We start from the raw sequence: 25,106 nt of genomic DNA, 5'->3' as shown, positions 1-25,106 counted from the left end.
ATGAGAAGCAGTTTAACTTCCCAAAAGATTTCTCTCTTGTGTCCAGTGGCAGAGTTATTTGGGGATCTGAGTTGGTTTTGTAACAATAATCTTAAACTAATCAAAATACCTAGCAAAGTGTTCCATAGATGACGACACCTTGAAATGAAGAGCTGTCATGTGTGAGTTTTCTCCTTGTAGGGCAGGTTCAAAGAAGTGACTGTCAGTGATTTGGGTTTCCATTGCATTTTGTATGAAGTTCATTCATGTGCCTCAGCTTCTAGGCTATGGATCTGTCCTGCGACACCTTGGGAGTAGGAAGCACATTGTAGTCTGTCTGTGTGTGAGGGGTGGGGGGGGGGGGTGGCGAGAGAACACACACACTCCCGCACACTCTGGAAATGTGCTGGCTAACTAGGACTTTGAGTGTGGTAGAAAGGAGTAGCAACTGTAGCAGTACTGGCATGCAGCCCTTGGGAGGTCAGGCCTTACCATCACTCCTAGGTGTTGGATCAGAGAGGATTCTGCTTAATCCTCAGGCTAGGGCTGGCCAGGGCTGCCTACGGCAGAAAATGGTTTTCTGATCACTCTTAAGACCAGGAGTGTTTCTAGACTCTGCCTGAATTTGAACTGAATCTAGCTGTCCTTGGCTTTGCCTGTATGCAAGTCTACACTGGGAGTTGGCTGCCTCAGGCCCAAGAGTTCTCAACCAGCACCCCTGTTGTACCAGTTCTTAACTTTCTTAGAAATATGGAGAACTTGGATAGGGTAGCAGCTGAGGGTCTTCTGAGCCCAGTGCTGGGTGAAAGGCTCATTTCTATAAATCAGTCAGCTTGAGGAAGTTGCACAAAGCTAAAAGTTGGTGCCAGGGCCTGTAGATCTAAGTCTTCAGCCATAGTTTCTCTGAGGACATGGCAGCTAGGTGACATTTCCTCCACCCTAATCTTTGATCAGGTTTCCTACCATTCCCTTTGTTTTCAGTGTCATCCTTTGCAGAGTAGAGGTGAGACTGCCTCTCTTTAGGGTGTAGTAAGGAGGCATGCTCCAAGTGCAAGGGTGCTCCCAGGTCGCTGTTTGCAGCCTCACATGTAGCCAGTGTCTCTGCAAGGAGGACTCGAGGTACAGCTGATGGGGAAGGGGCCTGCACTCCCTCCACACTTATCCCTGGGCCTTCAGTTCTTTTCCTAGCTAACCTAATACAAGTTCAGATAAGTGATTGGGTTGGACATGGCTATATAAAAATATTTCTCTTAAGTTGCAAAGTCTCAACAGGAAAAATTATTCCTCTGCCCATGTGTATTTTAGAGAAATAGCTCACAGCTCTGGTGTTGTTATCTTGAAAGCCCATGCACTGGCACAGCAGCACAGAAATGCCTTGCTTTGCAGTAGTTGGACTCAGCCCTCAAAGTGCCTTGCTCGATAGGTAGGTCAGTATTTGCAGTGGCCTGGGGGAGGGAGCAAAGAAAGAGTTCTTGATTTCTGTCTTCTCGCTGTGGTAAGAGCTCCAGAAGGTCTTGGGAAGGTCAAGGGACTTAACTGTCCACACTACTTCTGTACACAGTCACTGACCTGGAGCAGGATGGAACCTTAAGTCATAGAGAGGATGTTAATATGGGCCCCGAGATCAGGGGAAGGCTATGTGCATACATCAGCCCTCCCACTCCATCCAGTTCTGTAGGACGAGGGCCATCTGGCATCAACTCCTGGCCTGTGGCTGAGCCAAGTAGCTCACTAGCCTGTGAAGTTTCGGCTCAGCTCCTTTTCAGTGACTCTTGAGTCTGAATGTGGTCTGAAATCCAGCTAAACGTGTGCAGATTCCTGGCACTAAAAGATAGAGAATAGGGATACCACCTCCAAGCGTCTGAGCTGGGAGAGGGGAGTCTGAGGGGGCTGCTGAGCACTGAAGGTCTGAGCCCGAGGAGCACTTGCAGCCCAGAGCAGAGGACAGGAGAAGGGAGCTCATGACTTGATGGCTATAGATGGCCCCTGACCTAAGCAGAGGCACTTTTAGGAGTATGTTACTGAGATGTCTGCTGGAATCTGCAAAGCCCTATAGGGATGCAAGGCACAGAGAAATAATTCAATAATGACAGATCCCCTCTTGCCAGCACTGTACTGTCTCTGAGAAAACTATGGCTGCTTTGAATGGCAGATAGGGAAGGGATACATGAGGTACAATGTGAACATTGACAAGAAGCACTTGGTTATGACCATGTGAAGACACAGGGAGGAGCAGGCAGACCTTCTATAAGCCAGAAAGAAGGCCTCAGAAGAAGCTGTGCATCCGGCTTACACCTTAATCCTACGAAGACACCAAATTGTGTGGAAGTAGATGTCCGTATTTAAGCACAAACAAGACAAAGCAAGATGCCTCCAAACAAAACAACAAGCAAATAGGAAGATTTGCCTACCCTTTTATGACTCCTAGTGTCAGAAACAGCCTCCCAAGGAAGTCACCATGGCTGAGACTTAGATGATGTCTTAGTCAGGGTTTCTATTCCTGCACAAACATCATGACCAAGAAGCAGTTGGGGAGGAAAGGGTTTATTCGGCTTACACTTCCATACTGCTGTTCATGACCAAGGAAGTCAGGACTGGAACTCAAGCAGGGCAGGGAGCAGGAGCTGATGCAGAGGCCATGGAAGGATGTTACTTACTGGCTTGCTTCCCCTGGCTTGCTCAGCCTGCTGTCTTATAGAACCCAAGACTACCAGCCCCGAGATGGCACCACCCACAAGGGGACCTCCCCCTTGATCACTAATTGAGAAAATGCCTTACAGCTGGATCTCGTGGAGGCATTTTCCCCAACTGAAGCTTCTTTCTCTGTAATAACTCCAGCTTGTGTCAGAAAATTGGACGTAGTACTACCAGAAGATCCAGCAATACCTCTCCTGGGCATATACCCAGAAGATGTTCCAACTGGTAATAAGGACACATGCTCCACTATGTTCATAGCATCCTTATTTATAATTGCCAGAAGCTGGAAAGAACCCAGATATCCCTCAACAGAGGAATGGATACAGAAAATGTGGTATATTTATACTCTGGAGTACTACTCAGCTATTAAAATCAATGAATTTATGAAATTCTTGGGCAAATGGATGTATCTGGAGGATATCATCCTGAGTGAGGTAACCCAATCACAAAAGAAGTCACTTAATATGCACTCGCTGATAAATGGATATTAGCCCAGAAACGTAGAACACCCAAGATACAATTTCAAAACACAAGAAAATCAAGAAGGAAGACCAACATGTGGATACTTCATTCCTCCTTAGAATAGGGAACAAAATACCAATGGAAGGAGTTACAGAGACAAAGTTTGGAGCTAAGACAAAAGGATGGACCATCCAGAGACTACCCCACCTGGGGATCCATCCCATAATCAGCCACCAAACCCAGACACTATTACATATGCCAGCAAAATTTTGCTGAAAGGACCCTGATATAGCTGTCTTGTGTGAGGCTATTCCAGTGCCTGGCAAATACAGAAGTGGATGCTCACAGTCAGCTATTGGATGGAACACAGGGCCCCCANNGGANGAGCTANAGAAAGTACCCAAGGAGCTGAAGNAGTCTGCAACCCTATAGGTGGAACAACAATATGAACTAACCAGTACTCCCAGAGCTCGTATCTCTAGCTGCATATGTAGCAGAAGATGGCCTAGTCAGCCATCACTGGGAGGAGAGGCCCCTTGGTCTTGCAAACTATATATGCCCCAGGACAGGGGAAACACCAGGGCCAAGAAATGGGAGTGAGTGGGTAGGGGAGCAGGGCAGGGGGAGGGTATAGGGAACTTTCGGGATAGCATTTGAAATGTAAATGAAGAAAATATCTAATAAAAAATAGTCAATCATCAACACACATACACACACACACATACAAAGGCGATATAATAATCTAAGCCTTAATCATTGCACTCTCATATACAACAAGTGGTATCTCCTAATAGTGAGGTCAAGGAGACTTCTATGTGTGGTGTAGGCTGGGAGCAGTTTGGTAACCTTCCCTTTTTGATCCTGGTGGTCTTTTCTTGGCTTGGTGCTTTCTCCACAGACTGTTTGCACAGCTATGTTACTGGCACAGAACTTTCCTTTGAGCTGCTAGTCAGTTCATGTATCACTTGAATGTCCACCCTTCATCATATAACATGTCTCAAACTCAGATTATAAAATGACAGTTTCATTCTTTGGGTGGCTTAGCTGGTGACCTGAATTCTTGGGTTTCTTCTTTGCTTCCCTACAACTGCCCAGGTCATACCTGAACTAAGCCAGCTCCCCTGCTCCCTCTCTGCTCCATGTCCAAATTCAAGACAGCAGCTGTCTGGACCATTTGCCCAGCCTGCATCTCTCTAGGAGCTGTCCGCATGCTGCTGCCTCAGACTCTGCCCGGTCACTCAGGAGAAATTCCAACGCCTGTAGAACAGCCTGCCCTGCCCTTTCTGAGCCCTTGTTCTTCCCCAGACAGCCTTTTCTCCAGTACCTCTTTCCTCATCCACTGGCACAATCTGTCATCATGCTAACCTCACAGTTGAGTTGTCATGAACTCTTGTCACAGGCGTGGGGAGCATCCCTGCACCTCCTCTCCTGGCCACCGGCTTCCTCTTCAGGGTGGATGGAAGTATCTCTCCTCAGCAGCGTGTTCTTTCCTGATCAGCTGAAGTAGAGAATCCGCATGCATTCAGCTCTCTGTGCATGCTCAGTGCATAGCCTCCTGATGATCCCTTTCTGTCCTTAAGCCCCACCTGTCTGTCCCTTCTGTTCTGGGTTGTCTGTCTGTCCAGTGCTTTGTATCTTCATTGCCAATGAATAGCAACTTGCATATATATAGCAGGCTTCAAGAAAGTATTTATAGCCTAGGACTCTTGAGTCTTGACACAGGAGGATGACAAGTTTGAGGCCATCCTTGGTCTACTTTGTTCTTTTTAAAAGAGGCCCAAGGGCCTGGAGAGATGGCTCAGTGGTTAAGAGCATGTTCTACTCTTCCAGAGGACCCATGTTTGGTTCCCAGCACCCACATCAGGTGGTTCACAATCACTTATAACTCCAGCTCCACGGGGACCTGATGCCTCTGGCTTCCACAGGTACCTGTACTCATGTGTACATACCCCACACATACACATAACTTAAAATATTAAAAAATAAATCTTGGGAGAAAAAAAAGCTGTCTGGCCTGATGTATTTAGAATCAGAAAGGATGGGTACACATCCCATGCTCAGGGAGACCTGGCCTTGCTCTTCAGTGCTGGCCAGTACCTACCTGCAGGATTTGATAAAGAGCCACATGCAAAGACAGTTTCAGATTTGTATGCTACGTGAGAAAGAGAGAAGAGTCAAGTTCACTTCATGGGTTTGGGAATGTGCAGGGAATCATTTTTGTTGCTCTCGTTGGCCCCATCAGTCTTTAAGGAGACAGGAGACATGGTTCCCGTCTGTGGACTGGTACCTGTGTGCAGAAGGTGTGGGTAGGTTTCTATATTTTGATTTTCAGTTATGTTTATACAGAGTGCTGCTTTATAACTCAGACTGGCCTGGACTTGCCATCCTTTTGTCTCTGTCTCCTAAGGACAGGGGTTACACATGTGTGTTACCAAACAAAGTGCATGTTCTAGATCCACCTGGTGACATAGGCATAGTCCAGTTAGAAGTGCTTGACCCCAGGACACAGTTGTTACACTTTGGATTGTAATTACCACTTGTATTTGAGTGCGTACACTGTGTGGGCCAGAGGTCAGCTCCAAGGGGTCGTTCCTCAGAAGCTATTCAACTTGTTTTAGAGACAGGATTTCACATTGGCCTGGAGTTCATCAAGTAGACTACCTAAGCTAGCCAGCAAGCCCTGGGGATCTGTGCCATCTGAGATTCCAGGTACATCCCAGTGCACCTGCTGCTGGGCATCAAACGCAGGTCCTCCCCTCACCACTAAGTCATCTTAACAGCTCCCAATTGTCATACTTTTAAGAGAATATCTTTCATCTGATGGTTTGCATTGTTAAAGTGTAAGGTCAGTTTTTAGTATTTTACGGTGACATTTATTGAGAAAGCCAGGCATAGTGGCATACGCCTGTAACCCCTTCACTCAGAGGTTGTTAGTAACAGGAGAATAGTGAGTTCTAGTCCAGCCTAGTCTGCTGTGTAACTTGATTCTTTCTCAAAAACCCAACAATGACAACAGAAAAATTGATACCTTGTTGCTTTGCTGATCCCTACTAGGAAAATGGTACTCTCCTCTTTGTTCTGATTTCCTAGCTCACTCCAAGCTCTACTGAGTGTGTCTCAGACACGTGTCTTACTATGTGGGTCTTACTAGACCCAGTATGAGCACCTGTCTCAGCAGGCACATAGTAGGAGTGATTCAGGATCTGATTCAGAAGCTGTGTGGTGGTGGTTGATAACACATGGATACTGAAGTGCTGTTTTGTGTAAAATGTAAATTGGCATTCCGAGTGCATGCAGGCCAGTGTCCTCTACAGTGTGTAATGATGTGGACTCAGGGTGCTGTGCAATGCCTTATTTGATCCCAAACCTGGAATTCTATCTCTCCCCAGGATTTTCACCTTGTACAGTAAGTCCCTGCCCTTGGACTTGGCCTGCCGCATCTGGGACGTATTCTGTCGAGATGGAGAGGAATTTCTCTTCCGCACAGCTCTGGGCATCCTGAAGCTTTTTGAAGATATCCTGACCAGGATGGACTTCATCCACAGTGCCCAGTTTCTAACCAGGCTGCCTGAGGACCTGCCCGCAGATGAAGTGTTTGCAGCTATCTCCACAGTCCAGATGCAAAGCCGGAACAAGAAATGGGCACAGGTAAGCGAGTTTGTAGCACAGCCGTGAGACTGAAGCTCAAAATAGTGCTCAGGCTGGAGGTGCGCAGCCTGGTGCCAGGCTGGGTTCTGAGAGCTGCAGGAGTGTGAGTAGGAAGGCCACCTCCATTCTGAATGTCTGCAGGACTCTGCCAGGATGCTCCGCTCCTCCCTAACCATTCCCTTTCTTATTTTCTGTGTATATGACTCTCTGAGGGAGGAGCAGTGTATGTGCCCCACAAGAGTGTGTAGGTCAGAGACAACTCATGGGAATTGGTTCTCTCCTTCCATTGTGTGAGTCCCAAGGCTGAACTCGGGTCTTCCGGCATGGCGGCAAGTTCTTTTACACTCTGAGCTGTCTCAACAGCCCAAAAGTTGACTTTTGGTGAGGTTTGCACACACCTTTGAAAATCTGGAAAACCACTGACTTGCATGCTTTATGTGAGTGAATTGCCCATGAGTGAGAGTCCAGCAAAGCCATTAAAAAGGTGTGCACAGTCCTGCTCATGTGGGAGCAGGACTCACTGTGCTGTCATCAGTGATCTAGGAACAGAGGAGAGCCTTTCTCTGATTAATAAAGAACAGTGTGGCCGGGCGTGGTGGCGCACGCCTTTGATCCCAGCACTCGGGAGGCAGAGGCAGGAGGATTTCTGAGTTCGAGGCCAGCCTGGTCTACAGATTGAGTTCCAGGACAGCCAAAGCTATACAGAGAAACCCTGTCTCAAAAAACCAAAAAAAGAAAAAAAGAAAAAGAATAGTGTGACTAGAAACATGGGGTCCTGGCTCTGAAGCTAAGCTGAGAATGTAAGATGTGGCAACAGAGCCTGAAGATAGAGTCAACTTTGAAAGCTGTGTGGGAGGCCTGTGGGAGGGGTTTTGGAATCTTCCGGCCTATCGGTTATGCTGGTTTTGTGGATCCAGATGGAAAGGCAGGCCTGCCCATTCCTGGCTACCTGCTCACACAGCCACAGCTGCCCATCTTCCACAGTGTTTTCAGAGATAGCAGGGCTTATGCCTCACCTACAGCATGCAGAAGGAAGGAGTCAGTCCAGGTTTTGGTTTTTGTGTTTTAGGGATTAGGTTAGAACTAGAGCATGGGCCATTTGCAGTGAGACACTGGGTAGTGATAGCGGGTAATCTGATGGTAGTGGGCACTGGAGCGTTCTTGCAGTTCACGTGGTTCTCACCGGGACATGCACATTCATTTCAACTCTGTGCCGAGTATATGGTAGTGCAGGCTTTCCACAACACGATACTGTAGGCTAGGTTGGCAGTCGTGCTCTTTTGAAGAGAAAGGGTGCTTTTGTCTGCTATTGCTCCTTTTGTCCAATTTTCTTGAGTCTCACTTAGTAAGTTTCTGCTTCACTCCCATCACTTGTGCTGCAAAATAAGTCCTGTGCTGTTGGGATTGCAGGGCTTTGGAATTGGACAGGCCTTTCGGTGTATTTGACAGCAGTCCAGGGCCCTCAGGGGCACTGACCTTCCTGATTGTGTGCATGAGATGCTGAGTCGGAGGAGATGGCAGCCCTGCCTTACAGAGGCTCTGCTTGGCACATAATGGGTGGGTGTGCAGCAAGGGAGCCTCTGGCTGTCACTGCTGCTGTTAGGCAGCAGTACAGTGGAATGCTTTGGAAAGGTGTCAACCAAGAGCTGGGGGAGCAGAGGGGGGCACAGTCACCTCAAGACTGTCACACCTCTGGCCAGCTTCCCAGTGAGGGACCAGTTGTATGTGCAACCAGTGGAAGGGTCATGTCTGAGCCCTGGGGAAAGCCTGGGCCTCAGTGCTGTGCTCAGGAGCTAGCAGGCAGGCATGTGGGGCTTGGGGGTGTGCTGTGAGATGGCTGCTGCTTTTCTACTGTCTCGATGAGATTCTCAGGTCTAACCAGTGTTGTCTGTGATTCCAGGTGCTGTCTGCACTGCAGAAAGACAGCCGGGAGATGGAGAAAGGAAGCCCATCCCTCAGACACTGAGGTTCAGGGTAACTCATTCCCACCGGTCAAGAAGCAGAGCTCAACATGGCACCTGTGTGCTTTCAGACTGAAGCCTGCCTGGCAAGAACAGGGGCTCTTTCCATGTTGGATTTTCGATGCTGAAGTTGGCCTTACAACAAAACAGAATTACATCCAGGTTTAGCCTTAAGCAGCTCAGTGGACCCATGCACTGGCATTGGTCATGGCTAGCCACTGCATTTTCTACATGGGTTCAAGAAAGGGCAGGCTGTCTCCTGCAGCAGTTAATTAAATTGTGATGCTATTATGCCAGCTCCTGGAAGGTACATTACAATCTTTCTTAGCCAAGATGCATGAGAAATGTTATTAGGAAACCTCAGAGTTGTTTTTGGCCCATGTGCTTGTAAGAAAGGAATTACTTAGTTACTGAGATAATCTTTCCAGAGATGAAAGGTGTGTTTTAAATCTCCCTACCAAGGACATTGTAAGGAAGATGGGCCCTTGTAGGGTAGTTGCTGGTGAATCTCATAGGCTCCTGGAAACGCACCTGACTTTTGTGCTGACATTGACCCATGGTTGCCTTGACACTTGATAGCAAGAAGGCTGAGAGTTCATATCAGGATCCTACTCTGCAAAGTAGCACTCATTGCATCCTGGGAGCTAGAGTGGCTGGAGCAGGGAAGCCATACGCTGTGAAGGGACAGAGACAGGCCCTGTAGAGAGATAGGAAGGACGAGACTGCAGAGTTTGTTTCTCTCTAGCCTGCTTGCTCTGGGGAGGCTGGGCACGGCAGCCTCTGAAAACACAGTGTGTAGGAGATGGTTTCCTTGCTTTAGCTCAATGTCCCTTTTTGCCTTTGTCACCTGAGTAGCTGGATCCCTTCTAAGTGCCAGTGATTCTCCCCTGTCCCCGTCTGGCTTTAGAAATGAGCTCCACGCACTGCTGTAAGGACAGAAGAGTAAGGCAGCCTTCCACACTCTGTGTCCTGAGCCCTTCCCCATTGCAGCTGATTTCTCTCAGCTCATTGGTGAGGTGCTTGTTGCCCTAGCTTTTCCTTGACTTGAGAACTTTGTATAAGAATTTGATTATCCAGACTCACAGAAATGAACAGTTGCTACGTAGAGTAGAACAGTCCAGTATCTGTGGAAACTGGTTACCTTCTGATATCCATTGGCATTCTGGTTCCTGAGGGTGCAGGAAGGCCAGGGTTGAGAATGTATTTTCCAGCAAATGCCTGTGTGGTCTGTAGTCCACAGCCCTCCACAGCCGTACCTCCCACCCCCAGAACTCACCATTTCCATCGCTGTGTTTCTGAGAGCCGTGGGGGAGCCCTTGACTGACTACAGCATGTGGCAGGGAGGCTTGGGGTCAGCCTCATGGCGCTGTGTTTGCATGGGTTCCCTTCATCTGCTATGCCTGTTGGTGACCGTCCAGTGTATCTGCAGGCTGTCATATTCGTGCTCTTCACCCCATGCTCTCACTTTCCTCTTTTCTTGGAGTCTCATTTGTAGTCTGTGACTTCTTCAGGGAGGCCACAGAGCACCCTCCATGGAGCTCTCTGCCTTAGCGTGAAAGGCTGATGTCTGACCTCTTGGAGGAGGATGTCTTCACAGCCATCCATGGCCTCCAAACCCAGCCATTCCTGACATTAGACACTGAATGTAGCCCAGGCCCAGCTGACCATAAGATGCGCACTACCCAGCCCTGTCTGCTGTCCTTCCTTGCAGATGTGTACTGAGTTTTCTCCCATAACATGGGCATCTGTTCTCTCAAGATGTATATATTTTCTTACTGTACATAAAGACATTCCTTACGTCATACAGAAAGTGTTGTGACAAGGGGACTTGGGCACCTTGTTGTGAATGCCATTGTGGGATTCTCTGTGTTCACAACCCAGCCCTTAGCTTTTCTTGTTTGATATAAATCTGTGGGCATACATGAAGTTCTCCAACAAGACTCCATGCCAGCCGAGCACTGACTGCATCTCTAGTCCAAACAAGGTCTTTATAGACTGACTGGGACTCGTGTGAGCCTGATGTACCCTCCTTCGAGGCTATACAGTTCCACGTTCCTCTACTTTGAGGGCGTCTCTCATACTTCTCTCATACTCGTTTTGGCAAACTGGAAATTGACCCTGCAGAGGTCTGTACCTCCCACCTCAATTGCCATTGACTTTCAGTCCCAAACTTGAGGGTGCTGGGCAGCTGGCACTCTGGAGGGAGCTTGCAGGAGAGAGTTCCTGTCACCTTGGGAGCAGTGCTTACTTCAGAGGTACTTCTAACTGCTCGGTTTGCCAATAGGAAACTCCTGATAACACTTGCTACATATCATGTTTTAATTGCTTGTACAGTTAACCTTTAATTTTGTTTAGTAAAGTGTATCAAACTAGGACTTTTTGAATTGTAAATATGTGGTTTTATTAAAATAAAGTCATGTAAAATTGTTACTTACGTTCACTGTGTACTTTGGTTTAACTGACATTTTTGCTTTGAAGTGTAGCAGAAAATATTTTAGAATATACTCAGGGCTTGTGAGACACAAAGCAAGGTGGGGGATTTACTCTTCTTGGGGCTTTCCAAAGTTCAGCGTGTCCTCTGGGAATCCCAGTTGTGCTGCACTTCCTGAACCCTGAGCCTTGACCTCCCCACCGTAAGCCTATGTGGCCATGAGAGCAGACACCCGCCATTATTTATGCTGTATTAGCTCCTCACACTCTGAGCTTTACATTTACCCACCCACTCCCCACCCCCAGACAGAGTTTCTCTGTGTAGAGATGGCTATCTTGAACTCACTCTGTAGACCTCGGCTGGCATCGTGCCTTCCAAGTGCTGGAATTAAAGGTGTGTGCCACAATACCTAGCTATGAGGTTTTACATTTTTTTCTTTTGGTTTTGTTTGCCTCCAACTCTGGAGCTTATTTGGAGTTTGGGGTGCAGGGGATGAGCTCCTTCCTGTAAGCTACGTAGGAAAATGGCTGTGGATGTAGTAGGATCCATAGGCTACTTGGAACCAGATAGGACAAATGCCTATATATGTCACTCTCCAAACCCCACTGCTGTCACTTGTAAACCTTCTAAGACCACTGGGAGATTGCCTAAAGTGTTCCAGCCTCCAGCAGGGACCTATACAGAGCCCGCCTTCTCCTTAAAACCAGTGGTTTCATTCTCCATGCCAGCCACTGTTCTCTGCAAGTGATACACTGTGGGATTGCTGAGAGCTGGCTGGCTGCTCTAGCTACACCAGGCTCTGGGCCAAGTGTGATACCTGAATTATTAGCCTCCATGGCAGCCCCATGGAAGAGACTTGTTCCAATTCCATGAATATGACACAGAATGCTTGTTCAGGCTCTGACAGCAGATTGGTAACAGCTGGTCCATACCGTCCCTGAGAGAAGTGCTGGCTTCTAGATGCTTTCTGGAGAGGTCATAATTGCTTTGGGACTTTTGGAACCCGAGCACAGAGCTGGGTAAGGCCTAGATTCTTCATACTTTCCAGTACTTCAGTGTGCGTTGCTGGCTGCCTTCATGTGGGGCTGGCAGTTCAGACACCCTGTCCATCATGAGCCTGTCTGAAGAACCGGGAGGAACTGCTGCACAGGAGTATAAGTGATTCCTGAACTTTGAGCAGAACTTTCAGGAGGACAATGGCAAAGGACTGCCCAGCAGAGGGCAGCCTCAGAGCCTAAAACCAGTTCTGAGATGAGACCTCAAGACCTTGAAGTGCTTGGATGGATTTGAATGGAAAAGAGTAGATATGCTTTGTGTGGGACTAAATATGTATGCTGTGAATATTTGGTGGTATTCAAGCCTGCTACCCAAGAGACATGGTCATGACATATATCTCTTCTGTCAGCATTGCCTATAAACCCCCCACAGCTAGCTCATACTAGAATGGTCTCTTTACAAAGCCCATCCCCCCCTTACCCCCCCCCCAATTCCTATACCTTGCAAGGAGTTTCATGTGGTGTGAGGGAACCACCTTCTCCAAATAGCTTCTTGCCTCTGTCTTAAAGTGCCAGTAGGGCTGGGCGTGGTGGCGCACGCCTTTAATCCCAGCACTTGGGAGGCAGAGGCAGGGGGATTTCTGAGTTCGAGGCCAGCCTGGTCTACAAAGTGAGCTCCAGGACAGCCAGGGCTATACAGAGAAACCCTGTCTCGAAAAAAAAAAGTGCCAGTAGACCTACTCCTAACCAGAAATAAACCCAGGCTGCAGGTAGTTTGGCTAGAGAGCAAGAGTAGGGCCCTGGTGCTGAATCTCATGGTCAGTGGCCAAGCATTGGTATTTAGCAGCTCTGTGATGTTGGAGAATTCCCTGAAATTCTCAAAATCTTTTTTCTCCCCTTATAACTGAAGGTTAAGGGACCTAGCTCTTTTCTACTGGCTTATGAAAGATTGATAAATAGGAGACTGAAATTGCCCCATAAATCCATGGATATTCTCCAGGCAGCTAGATTAGTGCCCTTAGCCTATAAACTATTAGTATCTTGCGTATGTGAGAGAGAATGGGGAGGGAGAGGGGAAAAGACACACTCACTTTGTAGCTCATATTAGAATTACATGTGTGCAGCAAGCCCAGCTTAAACTGGTATATGGCTGTTCATTTTTCACTTCAGCACTGGGGAATCAACTCAGGCCCTTCTCATACTAAACAAACACTCTTGCCCCTTAGCTACATCCCCAGGACTCTTAGTATCTTCTGCTTGTGAACTCATAAATTTAAAAATATTCCCTTGAATGTTTTTATAATATTTATATCTTATATGCATACCAGTATATATTATATATATTTGTATATATATAAATACATGTATAAATACAGAAAAGCAGAAAGGAAAAATTCCTCTTAATTTTACCACTCACTCAAAGGAAGGCTTGTCCTTTCTTTTCTCGGATGCTTCTCCATTTCATGAGGCTTAGACAGATGTCCATCCTAGGTCAGTTGGATTAAAGTTTGGGCATTTTTGTATCTTCTAGGTATATGTATAATTTTATTGCTTGGGATGGTGGTGCATGCCTTTAATTCCAGCACCCGAGAGACAGAGACAGATCTCGGAGTCTGAGGTTACCCTGGTCTATAAGAGCTGGTTCCAGAAAAGCCAGGGCTACACAAGGAAACCCTGTCTTGCTTGAACAACAAAACAGAACCTTAAAAAAAAATCCCTAGTGAGTTCACTTTTATTAAAATATGCACATTTAGGTAAAAGTAAGGATATTTTGAGAGGGAGACAGACTGGTCACTACACAACTCTGAGGTGCTTTCCTTTCATGGAATCTATGTCGCTTACCCTGGGCTGGAAGGCATTGCCTGATACTTTATGGACAAGTAGCTCATACCATTGGCAAACCCTAAGCTATAGCTGCAGATGAATGTCCACAAAACCTACTTCTACTTACATAAGTTTAAGAATCTTAATTGTAGCAAGTCACCAAAATAAAGTCCCCTTTCCCAGAGACCTTGGGCTGTCTCCGAGTAGGTGGCTGGGTTATAGACCCTCCTTTGATACTGAAGGAGACACACTAAATGTCTTTAGTACCTACACTTTTCCAGGTCCTGAACTACTTGATGGGATCTCATGATCAAAATCTCTCATCGAGATCTAATTAGAACAAAACTAATGGGGAGGCAACCAAGTGAAGAGTGTCTTGTGATTGACTACAATGTCTCCAGCATGAGGGGCTGTGATAAAGAACCCACTCGGGCCCGGCGGTGGTGGCGCACGCCTTTAATCCCAGCACTTGGGAGGCAGAGGCAGGTGGATTTCTGAGTTTGAGGCCAGCCTGGTCTACAAAGTGAAACCCTGTCTCGAAAAACCAAAAAAAAAAAAAAAAAAAAGAACCCACTGGGGACTTATAATAGTTACTTAGGATACATTTGCAGTTTAAGGCATGCTAACCTTGGTGCCCTACATGATCCACTGCCAACCATGTTCAATGTTCAGGATGAAGCATTCAGTTGCATAGCTGATGGGTAGGAATCAGCAGAATGAATCAAAACTCTGTAGGATACCATCACAGTGGAAACGCCACTGGCACCACTGACAGTTTCACTCGGGAGCCTCCCCAGCTACATAACCCTGTGAGTCCCTCTGCTCTTGGAGGCACAAAGGCAACTGCTTTGGCCTTGAAGGATAGGGTAGAAGAAACAAAACTAGCAACTAAGTGAGGGGGATGGATGAAGTCAGCTTTTTGAACTGTCTGCAGTAATGCATTTGTATGGTGCGATATAAAATGTTTTCAAGCCATGAAAGTGAAAAGGGACTTTTAACTGTCATTGACTTCAAAGCCAATATATTTCAGCAAACAAAGTGTGTCATGCCATCTGAAGGAAGCAGAGTTAGGCAGTGCCAACAGTCAGATTGCTGATGCAGGTTTTGGCTCAGAGAGTAAGAGCACTTGATTTTTTTTTGTTTTTGTTTTGTTTTTTGTTTTTTTCGAGACAGGGTTTCTCTGTATAGTCCTGGCTGTCCTGGAACTCACTTTTGTAGACCAGGCTGGCCTCTAACTCAGAAATCCGCCTGCCTCTGCCTCCCGAGTGCTGGGATCAAAGGCGTGCGCCACCACGCCCAGCTAAGAGCACTTGATTTAAAAGCATGAGGATCTGAATTCAAATCCCCGGCATCCACATAAAACAGCCAGACGTGGCCTTGCATGCCTGAAACCCGGTGTTGGGGAACAGAGACAAGCAGATCCCAGGATCATCATGCTAGCTGGACTAGCCCAAACTGCAAAGTTCTAGTTGAGTAAGAGACCCTGTCTGAAAAAATCAAGGCGGCATACAGGAGATGCCCCATATGTTCCTCAGGCCTTCATATGACCACACACACCTGCACGCTGAGAGATGGGAATTTGTGAGCTAATCAGGTCAGTGATTCAATACTCAAGTTTAATTAGTACAAAGATGACTTGAGTCATCAGATCAGTGCATAGAGATTTTCTGTACCTTGCCCACTCATTTAAGCCATCCTTAGACATAGGCAAGAGACAGTTCTAACACTCCTTTAGACTGGGGCTTCTTGGCTATAAAGGCTTTTCACTAGAAGTCAATTTAATCACCCCACTCTCTAGATATATTTTTCTTAAGCTCATGTAGAGCTACTGCTAGCTGGATGTGTTCAGCAGGAATTTGAAAGCTGGAAAACAGACAAAAAATAAAGTTGCACCCCCAAATTCCACAGAATGGACAATCAGAGGCAGAAGAGAGTAAGAGAGTTTCTGGGGTTGCAGAAGTTTTTGCCAACTGTCCTGTCAAGGACTGTCAAGAGGGGAGGAACGTTTTGGCTTCCCTGATCTTTTGCTTCACCCCTTTGCAGGACAAGGCGAGCCCGGCATGATGGCGCTTCAGGGATTCCAGGCGCCTGTTGAGCATTTCTGTCTTCTCCACCTTTTCTTCCAAATCTCGGAGGAGTGATTCCTTACCCAGAAGCCCACATTTCTGACTCAGCTTGACGTTGTCGATTCGCAGGCTGTCTCGGGCTTGTTTTGTCTTCGTCAACAGGTCTCTTCCTAGGGCCACCTGGGCATCCACTTCCGAAAGTTGTGCCTTTTTGCATGAGTTCTCCGTATCTATGAAAGACAGCTTTTCCTTCACGTGCGTTATAATCTGCACGTTGCTGGTCACCTTAGTGCGCAGTTTTAAAAGTTCCTCGTTTCGTTCCTCTACTTTCTCGTTGAAGGTCTGGTTCTCAATTTTGAGCTGTTCAAAGTCGATGAGGAGCAGCCCCTCAGCCAAGTCCTCCTGGGCCTTCATCCTGGTTTCAAAGTGTACCAGGCTCTGCTTCAGCTGCACATTCTCGAGACGCACGGCGCTCATCTCCTTCTCCTTCTTATCTTCCAGGGCCTGAAGCTGTTCCACCTCTCTCAGGGCAGCCTGGCGCCCACCTCGCATGCGGCAACTGCCCATGACCTGCATCACCACCTGCTTCTTGAGGGCCTGGAAGCGCCGCCACTCTTTCTCCACCCTGGTCTGCTTCTCGTGGCACTGTTGCTTCAGCTCACGTACCTCCTGACGGTACCACTCTAAGTCGTCTGCCTCTTGTTTCTTCAGTTCCTCCAGCATGGCCAGATAGCGCAAGTATGCTTGCTCTTTCTCGGGAGATTCGGGTTCAGCGCTCTTGTCCCCAGGTTCCACCGCTGCTTCCAGCCCCTTCTTGCGTAGGGCCTCGTGAATCTTCTGCTGTAGGTACATGTTGTAGCGCTGATAACGGTTCCGCTCCACTAGCAGGGAGTGGTACTGTTCCACCAGCTCACCGCGCAGTTGCTGCTCTTGCAGCTTCTGCATGTCCGCTGTCCACTCAAACTCTTCAGTGGACGCCCCTTTCTCGACTTTTTGTTTCTCCTCCTCCTTGGCCTCTCCAGGGTGAAGTTGCTCTTCTGTGATTCTTTTGTGTCGTTCTCGATCTGTCCCCTCGATCTCTTCACTGTCTCTCTTCTTCAGTGATTCCCTTGCTTTCTCTTTCGCAGCTCGTGGGCCTGGGGCAGCCCCCTCCTCAACAATCGTGGTCAGTGGTAGAGAGGGCCGGAACCGTGACTCCTTCCTCTTCTCCCTCTTCCCCTTGCCCTTCGGCTTCTCTGGCCTGTCCCGTTCCTCGTCCTCATCCTCATCTTCATCTTCGTCCTCATCCTCGTCCTCATCCTCATCCTCATCCTCGTCCTCGTCTTTGTCCTCTGGTTCCTTGGACTCCGGCTTGGTCTTGGGCTGGGTCTGTGGCAGACTCTCTGGCTCTCGGGACACGGCCTCACCCGCGGTCTCAGCGGCCCCCGGACTTTCCGGGACCTCAACATGCGCGTAATCGCTCCCCTCCGAAGCCTTCGCTTTTGAGCTGTCCGACACCGGCTGGGTCTCGCTCTCAGGCTCCTGACCTCGCGTCGGCTCCGGCTCTGGCTTCGGCTCTGGCTCCTGCTCTACAGGGTTGGCCGGAGTCAGAAGTTCGGAGCTAACCTTGATCTCGAGCGACTGCCTGGCCAGGTCTTCCTCGGCTCGGTCTTTGCCCTCGATGTCCCCGTAGTGGTTGTCCATTTTCGACCCGCTGGCCCCGGTCTGAGGCCGGCTGACGCCTGCTGTTAGGTTTCCCGGGGCAACCAGGGCGCGCGGTGGGCCCCGCGATTGGTCACCCGCCTTCCATTTCTCTCCACCTCCCGGCAATATTAGGCCAATGAAGATCTGCGAACAGGTGAAGGGAGGCGCTAATTGGACGCTGGTTCGCGAGAGGCGTGGCGTGCACGGCCTACTTCCGGTCCGCGCCCCGCCGGCTGACAGGCTTAGGGAGGGGCCTCGCGGCTCCTCCAGTCCATGAGGCCGCAGGAGGCGCCGGCGCGCAGGCGCAGAGCAAAGACTCCGCTGTCCGCGAGGGGGCGCGCGCGGGGCGCCTGCGCGATGCGGCGGGGAGACGGCGGCGGCGGCGGCGGCGGCCGGGCCGGGCCGGAGGGCGCCTGCGTGCTGAGGCGGGACGCGGCCCGCCTGGCCGGCTCCGGCGGCGCCTGGGCGGGGGCGGCCGTGGCAGCGGCCGGCAGCGGCACGGGCGCGGCGGGCGCAACGAGCCCGGCAGGCGGCGGGGCGCTGACGGCCGGGGGCGCGGCGGCTGCGGGCCGGGCGGCGGGCGAGCGGGGGAAGATGGCGGAGCTGGGTAAGAAGTACTGCGTGTACTGCTTGGCCGAGGTGAGCCCGCTGCGCTTCCGCTGCACAGAGTGCCAGGACATCGAGCTGTGCCCCGAGTGCTTCTCGGCCGGCGCGGAGATCGGCCACCACCGCCGCTACCACGGCTACCAGCTGGTGGACGGCGGAAGATTCACACTCTGGGGTCCTGAGGCGGAGGGCGGCTGGACCAGCCGCGAGGAGCAGCTGCTGCTGGACGCCATCGAGCAGTTCGGCTTCGGCAACTGGGTGAGCGGCGGGCTACGGCTAGAAGGGAGGGCTTGGCTGGCTGGCTCGGTGCACGCTGCGGAGGGCCGCAGGTGGTCGGATGGTTGTGCCCCGAACGTGTTGGTCACCAGCGGTCACACAGCTGGTAGAGCAGGGCCTTGACCCATTGCCCCGACACGGAGCTGTCTGCCCTTCACACTCGTCCTCAAGAGGTGTGCATTGAACGCGGGTAGAGGGTAGGCCCTATGCGTTGCCAGGCTTATCCTTGAGTCAGATGGCAGCAAGCTAGATCCCACTGTCCTTTGCTGAGTTCCCCTAATACGGTTGCGTTCTCCTGGGCATAGTGGTGGGGAAGGCCAGAAGCCTGGACTGCTCGTCCCGCCTGCACTTAGTCTGCATTCAGGGCTTCGTGTGCTTTCTGTGGGTGTCAGCATGTGCCCTGTGTAAGGTTCTCAATGAGTAGCAGTATCTTGTTTAAGTCTTAGTCTCCACAGCACCCAGGACATGGTGTGATGGGTGGGCAGTAAAGAATGAACAAAGGCGTGTTCCTGAAGAGGCATGGATCCTGGGGTCTGCTTTCTAGCTGTCAGGTTTCTGTAGAGGTGGCTCACTGGTAGCAAGAGACTTCGTGTGTGCCAGCCAGATAGTGTGCTGGGCTCCTGGTTGTTCTCTGGCTGTCTCTAAGGAGCTCTCCTTTCTATTCCTCAACTCTGTTAGGGATGAGATCTGGCTGCATTGTCACCATTGCCTCCAAGAATATGTCACATCTTCAAGCTTTCAGAGAAGCAGGGAGCTCGGCATGACCCTCTCCTGTCCAGACTCTTCCCTGGTATGTTAGGGCCCTCTGACCCTAGCTTCCCCAAGCTTCCCCTACTCCAACCCTACTGCCCTCCTGTTCCAGATCATCGTAGAATGAGTGACCTTCTGGACCCACTTCCCCACTTAGGAAGGAGTCTACTCCACAGATGTCTTCCCAGTGAGCAACACTGGCTCCTGCTCTCTAAAAACAATGGGTTATTTGGTCTCTAAGTGGTGTTTATTGGTGTGGATTGAGCATATGCTCTGTACAGATCAGGCAGCATGAAGGACCTTGAAGAAGAGCCTCAGTGCAGAAAGTGTGGCATTCATTTGCTCTGTTCCTGGAGCTTGTCGCATACCTGGTGATCCCTCTCTACCTGATTGCCTGTGAAGACTCACTTGTCCTCTCTACACACAGAGCCAACCTAAAGCCATCAACCACATCCAATTGGTCAGTGGTCATGTATTGAAAAGATGTGCATAATGTAGCTACTGACCTACTCTTCTGGCCTGACCCATGATGGTGCTTACCTCTTGTGATCACTTCTCATGGTTTTACCGTTCTCTTCCTTCTGTTCTGTAACCCTTCTCACACATGAACATAGGGCATTCGGAGCATAAGCCGCATCTCGTTGGTCCTCAGTAACTTCAGTTCTGCTTCTTAGATTACACTCCAGTGCCTGCAGGGCCTGACAATGTCTATGGCTCTCTGTGAGCTCACGCGGATTCCCTTGATCATTTCCTTTCTTCTGCCTGAGGTGCTCTCACCTCAGTCAGGACTACTGACTGATCTCTGGCCTGCGTGTCACTGCTTCAGAGAGCCTTTCTTTCCTCACACCAGTCCTCCAGCACTTATTTCCAGAGGAGACACTGAAAAGAGTGAGAGTGTTAGTCCCAGGGACCCCAGCACTGCACTTGCTTTAGCTCTTGAAATCTGGGCTGTATTCAGGGAACCCTGCAGAAGAATATATATAAGAGCCAGAGGTCAGGAGGACACCAGGAGAACAAGGCCCTCTAAATGAGCTGAGCAAAGCTCCGATGAACTCAGATGAACAGAGGCTGAAGCAGCAAGCACGGGGCCAGCATGGGTCTGGGCCAGCATGGGGCTGCACCACGTCCTCTATGTATATAGTTTACTTTTCAGTTTAGTATTTTTATGGGACTTGCAAGTGTGAACGAGAGGGTCTCTGATTCTTATGCCCTCTCATTTGCTTCTGTTGGTTTGTCTTGTCCAACTTCAATGTTTTGGTTTTGTTCTATCTTACTTTGTTAAAAAGGAAAAGCAAGCCCAGTCTGTAGAGTCTTTAGCTCAGATAGTGTTTGTGCCCATTTGTGCAGCACAGTCAGAAGCCCAGCACTCAGGAACTAAAACATGTAAAATGTGGATGAACAGACAGGCTGGGGAAGGCCTCTTCTGAAGCAGCTCTTTCAGGCTTGAAGGCCAGAGGAGCTTGTTCAGTGTGCAGGTTCTCATGAGGCCCAGTCTCAGCGCTGGAAGAAGTAAAGACCAAGGGGAAGAGCACTGGGGCTTGACTGCCTGTGTGTGGTGCATGGACTGCTACCTGCTGAAGCAGCAGGAGTCTCAGGGTCAGGCCGAGAGATGCAGCCACTGAGCCTTCACTCAGGAATAGGAGGCTCTGTGACCCCTCTGTATGTGCTCTCTTAGGCCAGTTGCTTTACTCCTCTGCACCTTTGTTTTCTCCACCAGAGGCAGTACAGCTTGGATATGTGGCTCTTTTCTGAGCTTGTAGCCTACTTCACCGAAGCAGGTCTCAGTTTGGACCTGTGTAGAGCCTGTGCCAGCTCTGTTGTACCCTTTATGTACATATCATGTGACTTGCACAAGTAGCACTGTGGGGGTGAATTTATGTTCTTAGTTTGCAGTTGAAAGATGGCAACTGTGAGAATATAAGCTACTTGCGAAGAATTCCATAGCTTTGCCCATGATGGCTAGGTGTGATTATAATTTGGGCCTCTGCTACAGCACTAAGAGCATTAAGTAATGTAGTTGGAGACCAGGAGTTTACTGGTACAGTTGGAGGTGTGGCACCACCAGAAGGCTTTCCACCAGCCCTAGCTGGGACCTGTACCACAGAGAAGTCACAGAGGGGCTCATTCCATAGAAGGGAGGTTGACTGAGAGAAGAGGTGGTCCTCAGCAACACACACAGGTCAGGCCTACCCAGGTGCCTTAGAGGCTCCAGACAGCTGCTCTGTGGTGGGCTCTGGAACCCATGAGAACAAGCATGGAGACATTCAGAGCTTCAGAATAATCCAAGCTTTGGTAGATGAGCTACCAATTTTGTTTCTTGGCTCTAAAGACACTGGACTGTCACAGAAGAGGCAGTTTGAGAGGACCAGCTCCTCTACGGGGGCATCCACCAGGGGAAAGTGGGGCTCATGCCAGCTTATGTGGTTTTGAATGTAGTAAGAGGAACCAACGGAGAAAGTACTTGTCCCTAGGGACAGATGGGGCACCCTGGGTATAGCACATCTACACCTGGGCTAAAACATGTGCCAGGTGCTAGACAGAGTTGTGGTAAGGGACCTTTAGGACCATCATTCTTTTCACCAGGGTGGAAGACTTTCAGAGTTAGTAGCAGGAGTGAGTCGCCAGCCTATGTGTCTGACAGGATTGGTAAACATGATAAGGATAGACTAGAGGAGGAAAGATCCTGGGTAATTAAACAGCTTGGGGGTCACATAGAGCACTAACTCCCAATTGTTAGCTGAATCAGACTAACGAGGGGAGTGTATTTAAACACAGAAGAGGCTGGAGCAGTGCCCAAGGAAATGAGGTCTTAAGGTTGTCCAATACTCAGAAGAGTAGTGTGAGTCGGCTGTCTCAAAGGCCAGCTGTGTCCTGTAAGGCAGGAAGAAAAGTCATGGCTAGATGTCCCTTTGTATAACTGGCTGAGCTAGTGGTGGCCCAACCTGCCTTTTTCCTGGCCACACTGTCCTGCTGCCCCTCTCAAGACTCTGGGAGGGTAGTCTGATCCTGTACAGTCATGATGGGGTAGCAGGTGCAGCAGTGGCTTAGCTGTGAGAGCTCACTGGGGGCTTGAGAGGCTGACAGCAGCTTTGGCTAGCACTGACCATCTGGGGATGAAGAGAACGAGGTAGAACTGCCTGGGAGCACTTTATTGGGTATGTTGTCATCAGTGCTTTGGACCTGCCTTCCCCTGGTGGCTTCAGAATGCTTTCAAGGGCATTATGTTTCCTCCCCACTCCCCGGCCTTGTAGGTGCACCTCCCCAGGAAAGGGGGTTGTGGATTTTGCACCTTTTGATAGATGCTCCTTCATTTGAAGAGGGGAAAAAGGAGCCAGGGCTCCCTCTACACAGAGGATACATGGTCCTTCCTACCCCAAAGTCCAGCCTCAAACCTTTTAGGAAAGAAAGCCCAGCCCCTGGTTATGGCCAACCTCAGCCTGATTTGTGCTTCACAGTCCAGTTGCTGGAAGAATAGAGACAACAATGGAGTTAAGTGTCAGCTGGGTTGTGGTGGGGTTGTCAACTGAAGAGGAAGGACAGGAAGGAAACTGTAAGGCCCGCCCAAGTCAGTCAAGGTGCTGGAAATGTCGGGAACTGTGTGCATAGCACCCTTCCACCAGTCAGATTCAGGACCTGCCATCCTGTGGGGCTTGAGAGCTGGTTGAACCGGGAAAGAGCAGTGTCCAGCCTTGCTGTGTGACCACAGTGTCAGTGAGTCTATAAGGCAAACTCATCAGTCAGGAGAGGCCTGGGGTGCCAAGCATGTGGTGACAGGCAGCACTCCTGACCTGACTGCTAAATTTGAGATGCACAGTGGTGACTGGCCACGTGCTCACCCAAAGGTTTATTGACCTTGAGCTGTGGGCAGTGAGAGCACTGCTTTCTTGGGGACAGCTGTGAGGTCTCAGTGAGATGACATATGCAGGTACACTTACCTGTTACTTTTAATTTGACTACAACAAAATTCTTAAGAGGAACTGTCACAGGCTAGGAAGCAGCAAGAGTGAAGGGAAGAAGAGGTGGAGCCAGAAGGAAAGCTTTGGAAGACTGTGTGCTTGGACCACATACACACAAGGACACTCACAGTTTGAGTAACCCTGATAGTTCCTAATAGCAGGAGTGGTGTTGCAGATCACAGACTGCCTAGGCCCTGGGTACTGTGCTCGTGCCTCCCAATGCATCTGACCTTTCCTACTGCCTTGTGAATGGGACCTCAGCTGAGAATCTCAAGTTCTTGGGCTAAGTGGTCAGCTAATCCAGCCAAATCAGTGACCTCTAGGTTCTGTAAGAGACCAAAGAAAGTGGAGAAGGATTAAGGAATAGACCTGATGTCATCCTCTGGCCTCGGCACCACATATATGTGCATGTATGTAAGTCTTTGCAACTGAGAAACCTTGTATGCCACTCTCTGAACCCCTCACCAAGGCCTAGAGAAGCATCTCTGAGAAAACCAGACTCTATCTGGCCTGAGTGATTTTGTCTTTGCTGGACAGGATCAGAGGCTCTGCAAGGATCAGCAGCAGCCAGCCATAGTGATGCCTTGGTGCTTCCTGCGAAGAACAAGCTGGGCTGAGGCTAATAGAGACATTTAAAGTTGGAGTCTTGTAAGCCTACCCACCCACCCACCCACCCACCCAGAAGACCAGAAGCTATCCCTTGCTATAATCTTCACTTTTATCCTTAGGAGTCTTTGGAGAACCTGCCTCCATGTGTCAGAATTGCTTTCTTCATTTTGCTTTGTTAAGGTTAACCTACAATGACTCAGGCCAGTGGGAGGGTCCAGGGGCTCTATGCTCCAGGTATATGTCCCATAAAAGGCCCAGATGAAGGGCTGCTTAGCTGAATTGGGCCTTTTTACCTCACACACTACCTAGCTTATGATCCGGACAGCCATCAGCTCCAACTGGCCATCAAGGGCATAGAGATTGGATCAGGCATGACCATTTGGGGCCCAAAGCAATTGACCCCCACTAAACTCTGTATAGCCTGCAGCTCAAAAGAGGTATTGCTGGTTCTGGAACTTGTGTTGAGAATAGCAACTGGGAAATGAGTGTGCATTTTGAGCAATTACTTTCTGAAGTGGCTTTAGTGGTTGACTTTAAGGAAGAGGCCTCTTGGCAAAAGGAAAAGATTGAGGGAGCCATTCAGTTTCCTTTCTTGCAGAAGTGGAGAAGGCTTTCAGCAGTGGCAGCCCGGCAGTTAGCTTCTGTATGCCCATCATCTCCAGCCATCTAAGAGAGGAACAAGCTACAGTCTAGAACCTAAGGCTGGAACAAAGCTAAGGAGTCCTGGCCTTTTGTCCTAGGATACACAGAGAATCAGTCCCTTTTGTAGTCGTTCTGCATGGACTTGCTTTGCCCTCTGGGCAAGTTGGCAAGTCTTCTTTTTAGTCTGAGTGAGAAGTATGTCCTCTGACACCATATTGTCTTCAAATGTTCTTCAGGATTTGCAGTGGGTAAAATGTCCAATAGCACATGTCTGGCTTCTCTTTAAGAAGTCAAAGAACCAAGAATGACTTTTAGCCAGCTGTCACCAGCTCCCATATAGCCTTGCACAAGTCTGTAGCTCTGGATCTTTCCGCTCAGGTACATTTATATAGGTTCCTTTGTTGGGATGCATACCTGAACATCTTTCAGGGGCTAACTGGTGTGTGTGTGTGTGAGAGAGAGAGAGGGAGAGAGAGGGAGAGAGAGAGAGAGAGAGAGAGAGAGAGAGAGAGAGAGAGAGA

General features: G+C 49.3%; 3 protein-coding genes across 11 annotated transcripts in view; 2 read left to right on the top strand and 1 right to left on the bottom strand.

Moving 5' to 3' along the window:
* Positions 1-11,181, top strand: part of Tbc1d14 (TBC1 domain family member 14) — a 97,089-nt gene extending 85,908 nt beyond the window's left edge. For 3 of the 6 annotated variants that reach the window (XM_021162241.1, XM_021162242.1, XM_021162246.2), the window contains 2 exons: positions 6,528-6,786; positions 8,687-11,181. In XM_021162241.1, the coding sequence (XP_021017900.1) occupies positions 6,528-6,786; positions 8,687-8,752 (325 nt within the window). In that variant the 3' untranslated portion in view covers positions 8,753-11,181. Of the gene's footprint in view, positions 1-6,527; positions 6,787-8,686 lie in introns of those variants that run through there. The other 3 variants (XM_021162245.2, XM_021162243.2, XM_021162244.2) reach the window with 2 other exon arrangements.
* A 4,167-nt stretch (positions 11,182-15,348) lies between these two features.
* On the bottom strand, positions 15,349-17,800 carry Ccdc96 (coiled-coil domain containing 96). The gene has a single exon (XM_021163125.2). The coding sequence runs from the start codon at positions 17,744-17,746 to the stop codon at positions 15,986-15,988; it is 1,761 nt and encodes a 586-aa protein (XP_021018784.1). The 5' UTR covers positions 17,747-17,800; the 3' UTR covers positions 15,349-15,985.
* A 514-nt stretch (positions 17,801-18,314) lies between these two features.
* The window catches only part of Tada2b (transcriptional adaptor 2B), a 10,195-nt gene continuing 3,403 nt past the window's right edge, over positions 18,315-25,106 (top strand). The window contains exon 1 of one of the 4 annotated variants that reach the window (XM_029477410.1): positions 18,315-18,513. In XM_029477410.1, coding sequence (XP_029333270.1) covers positions 18,341-18,513 — 173 coding nt within the window. In that variant the 5' untranslated portion in view covers positions 18,315-18,340. Of the gene's footprint in view, positions 18,611-25,106 lie in introns of all 4 variants that reach the window. The other 3 variants (XM_021163682.2, XM_029477409.1, XM_021163681.2) reach the window with 3 other exon arrangements.

The sequence above is a fragment of the Mus caroli genome, chromosome 5, assembly GCF_900094665.2.
Source record: "Mus caroli chromosome 5, CAROLI_EIJ_v1.1, whole genome shotgun sequence".
Lineage (NCBI taxonomy): Eukaryota > Metazoa > Chordata > Mammalia > Rodentia > Muridae > Mus > Mus caroli.
Note: the sequence above shows the minus strand (reverse complement) of the source record. Positions and strands in the feature narration are given on the sequence as shown.

Excerpts from the sequence above, each read along its gene's own strand:
- Ccdc96 (XM_021163125.2), bottom strand. The coding sequence starts at position 17,746 with ATGGACAACCACTACGGGGACATCGAGGGCAAAGACCGAGCCGAGGAA.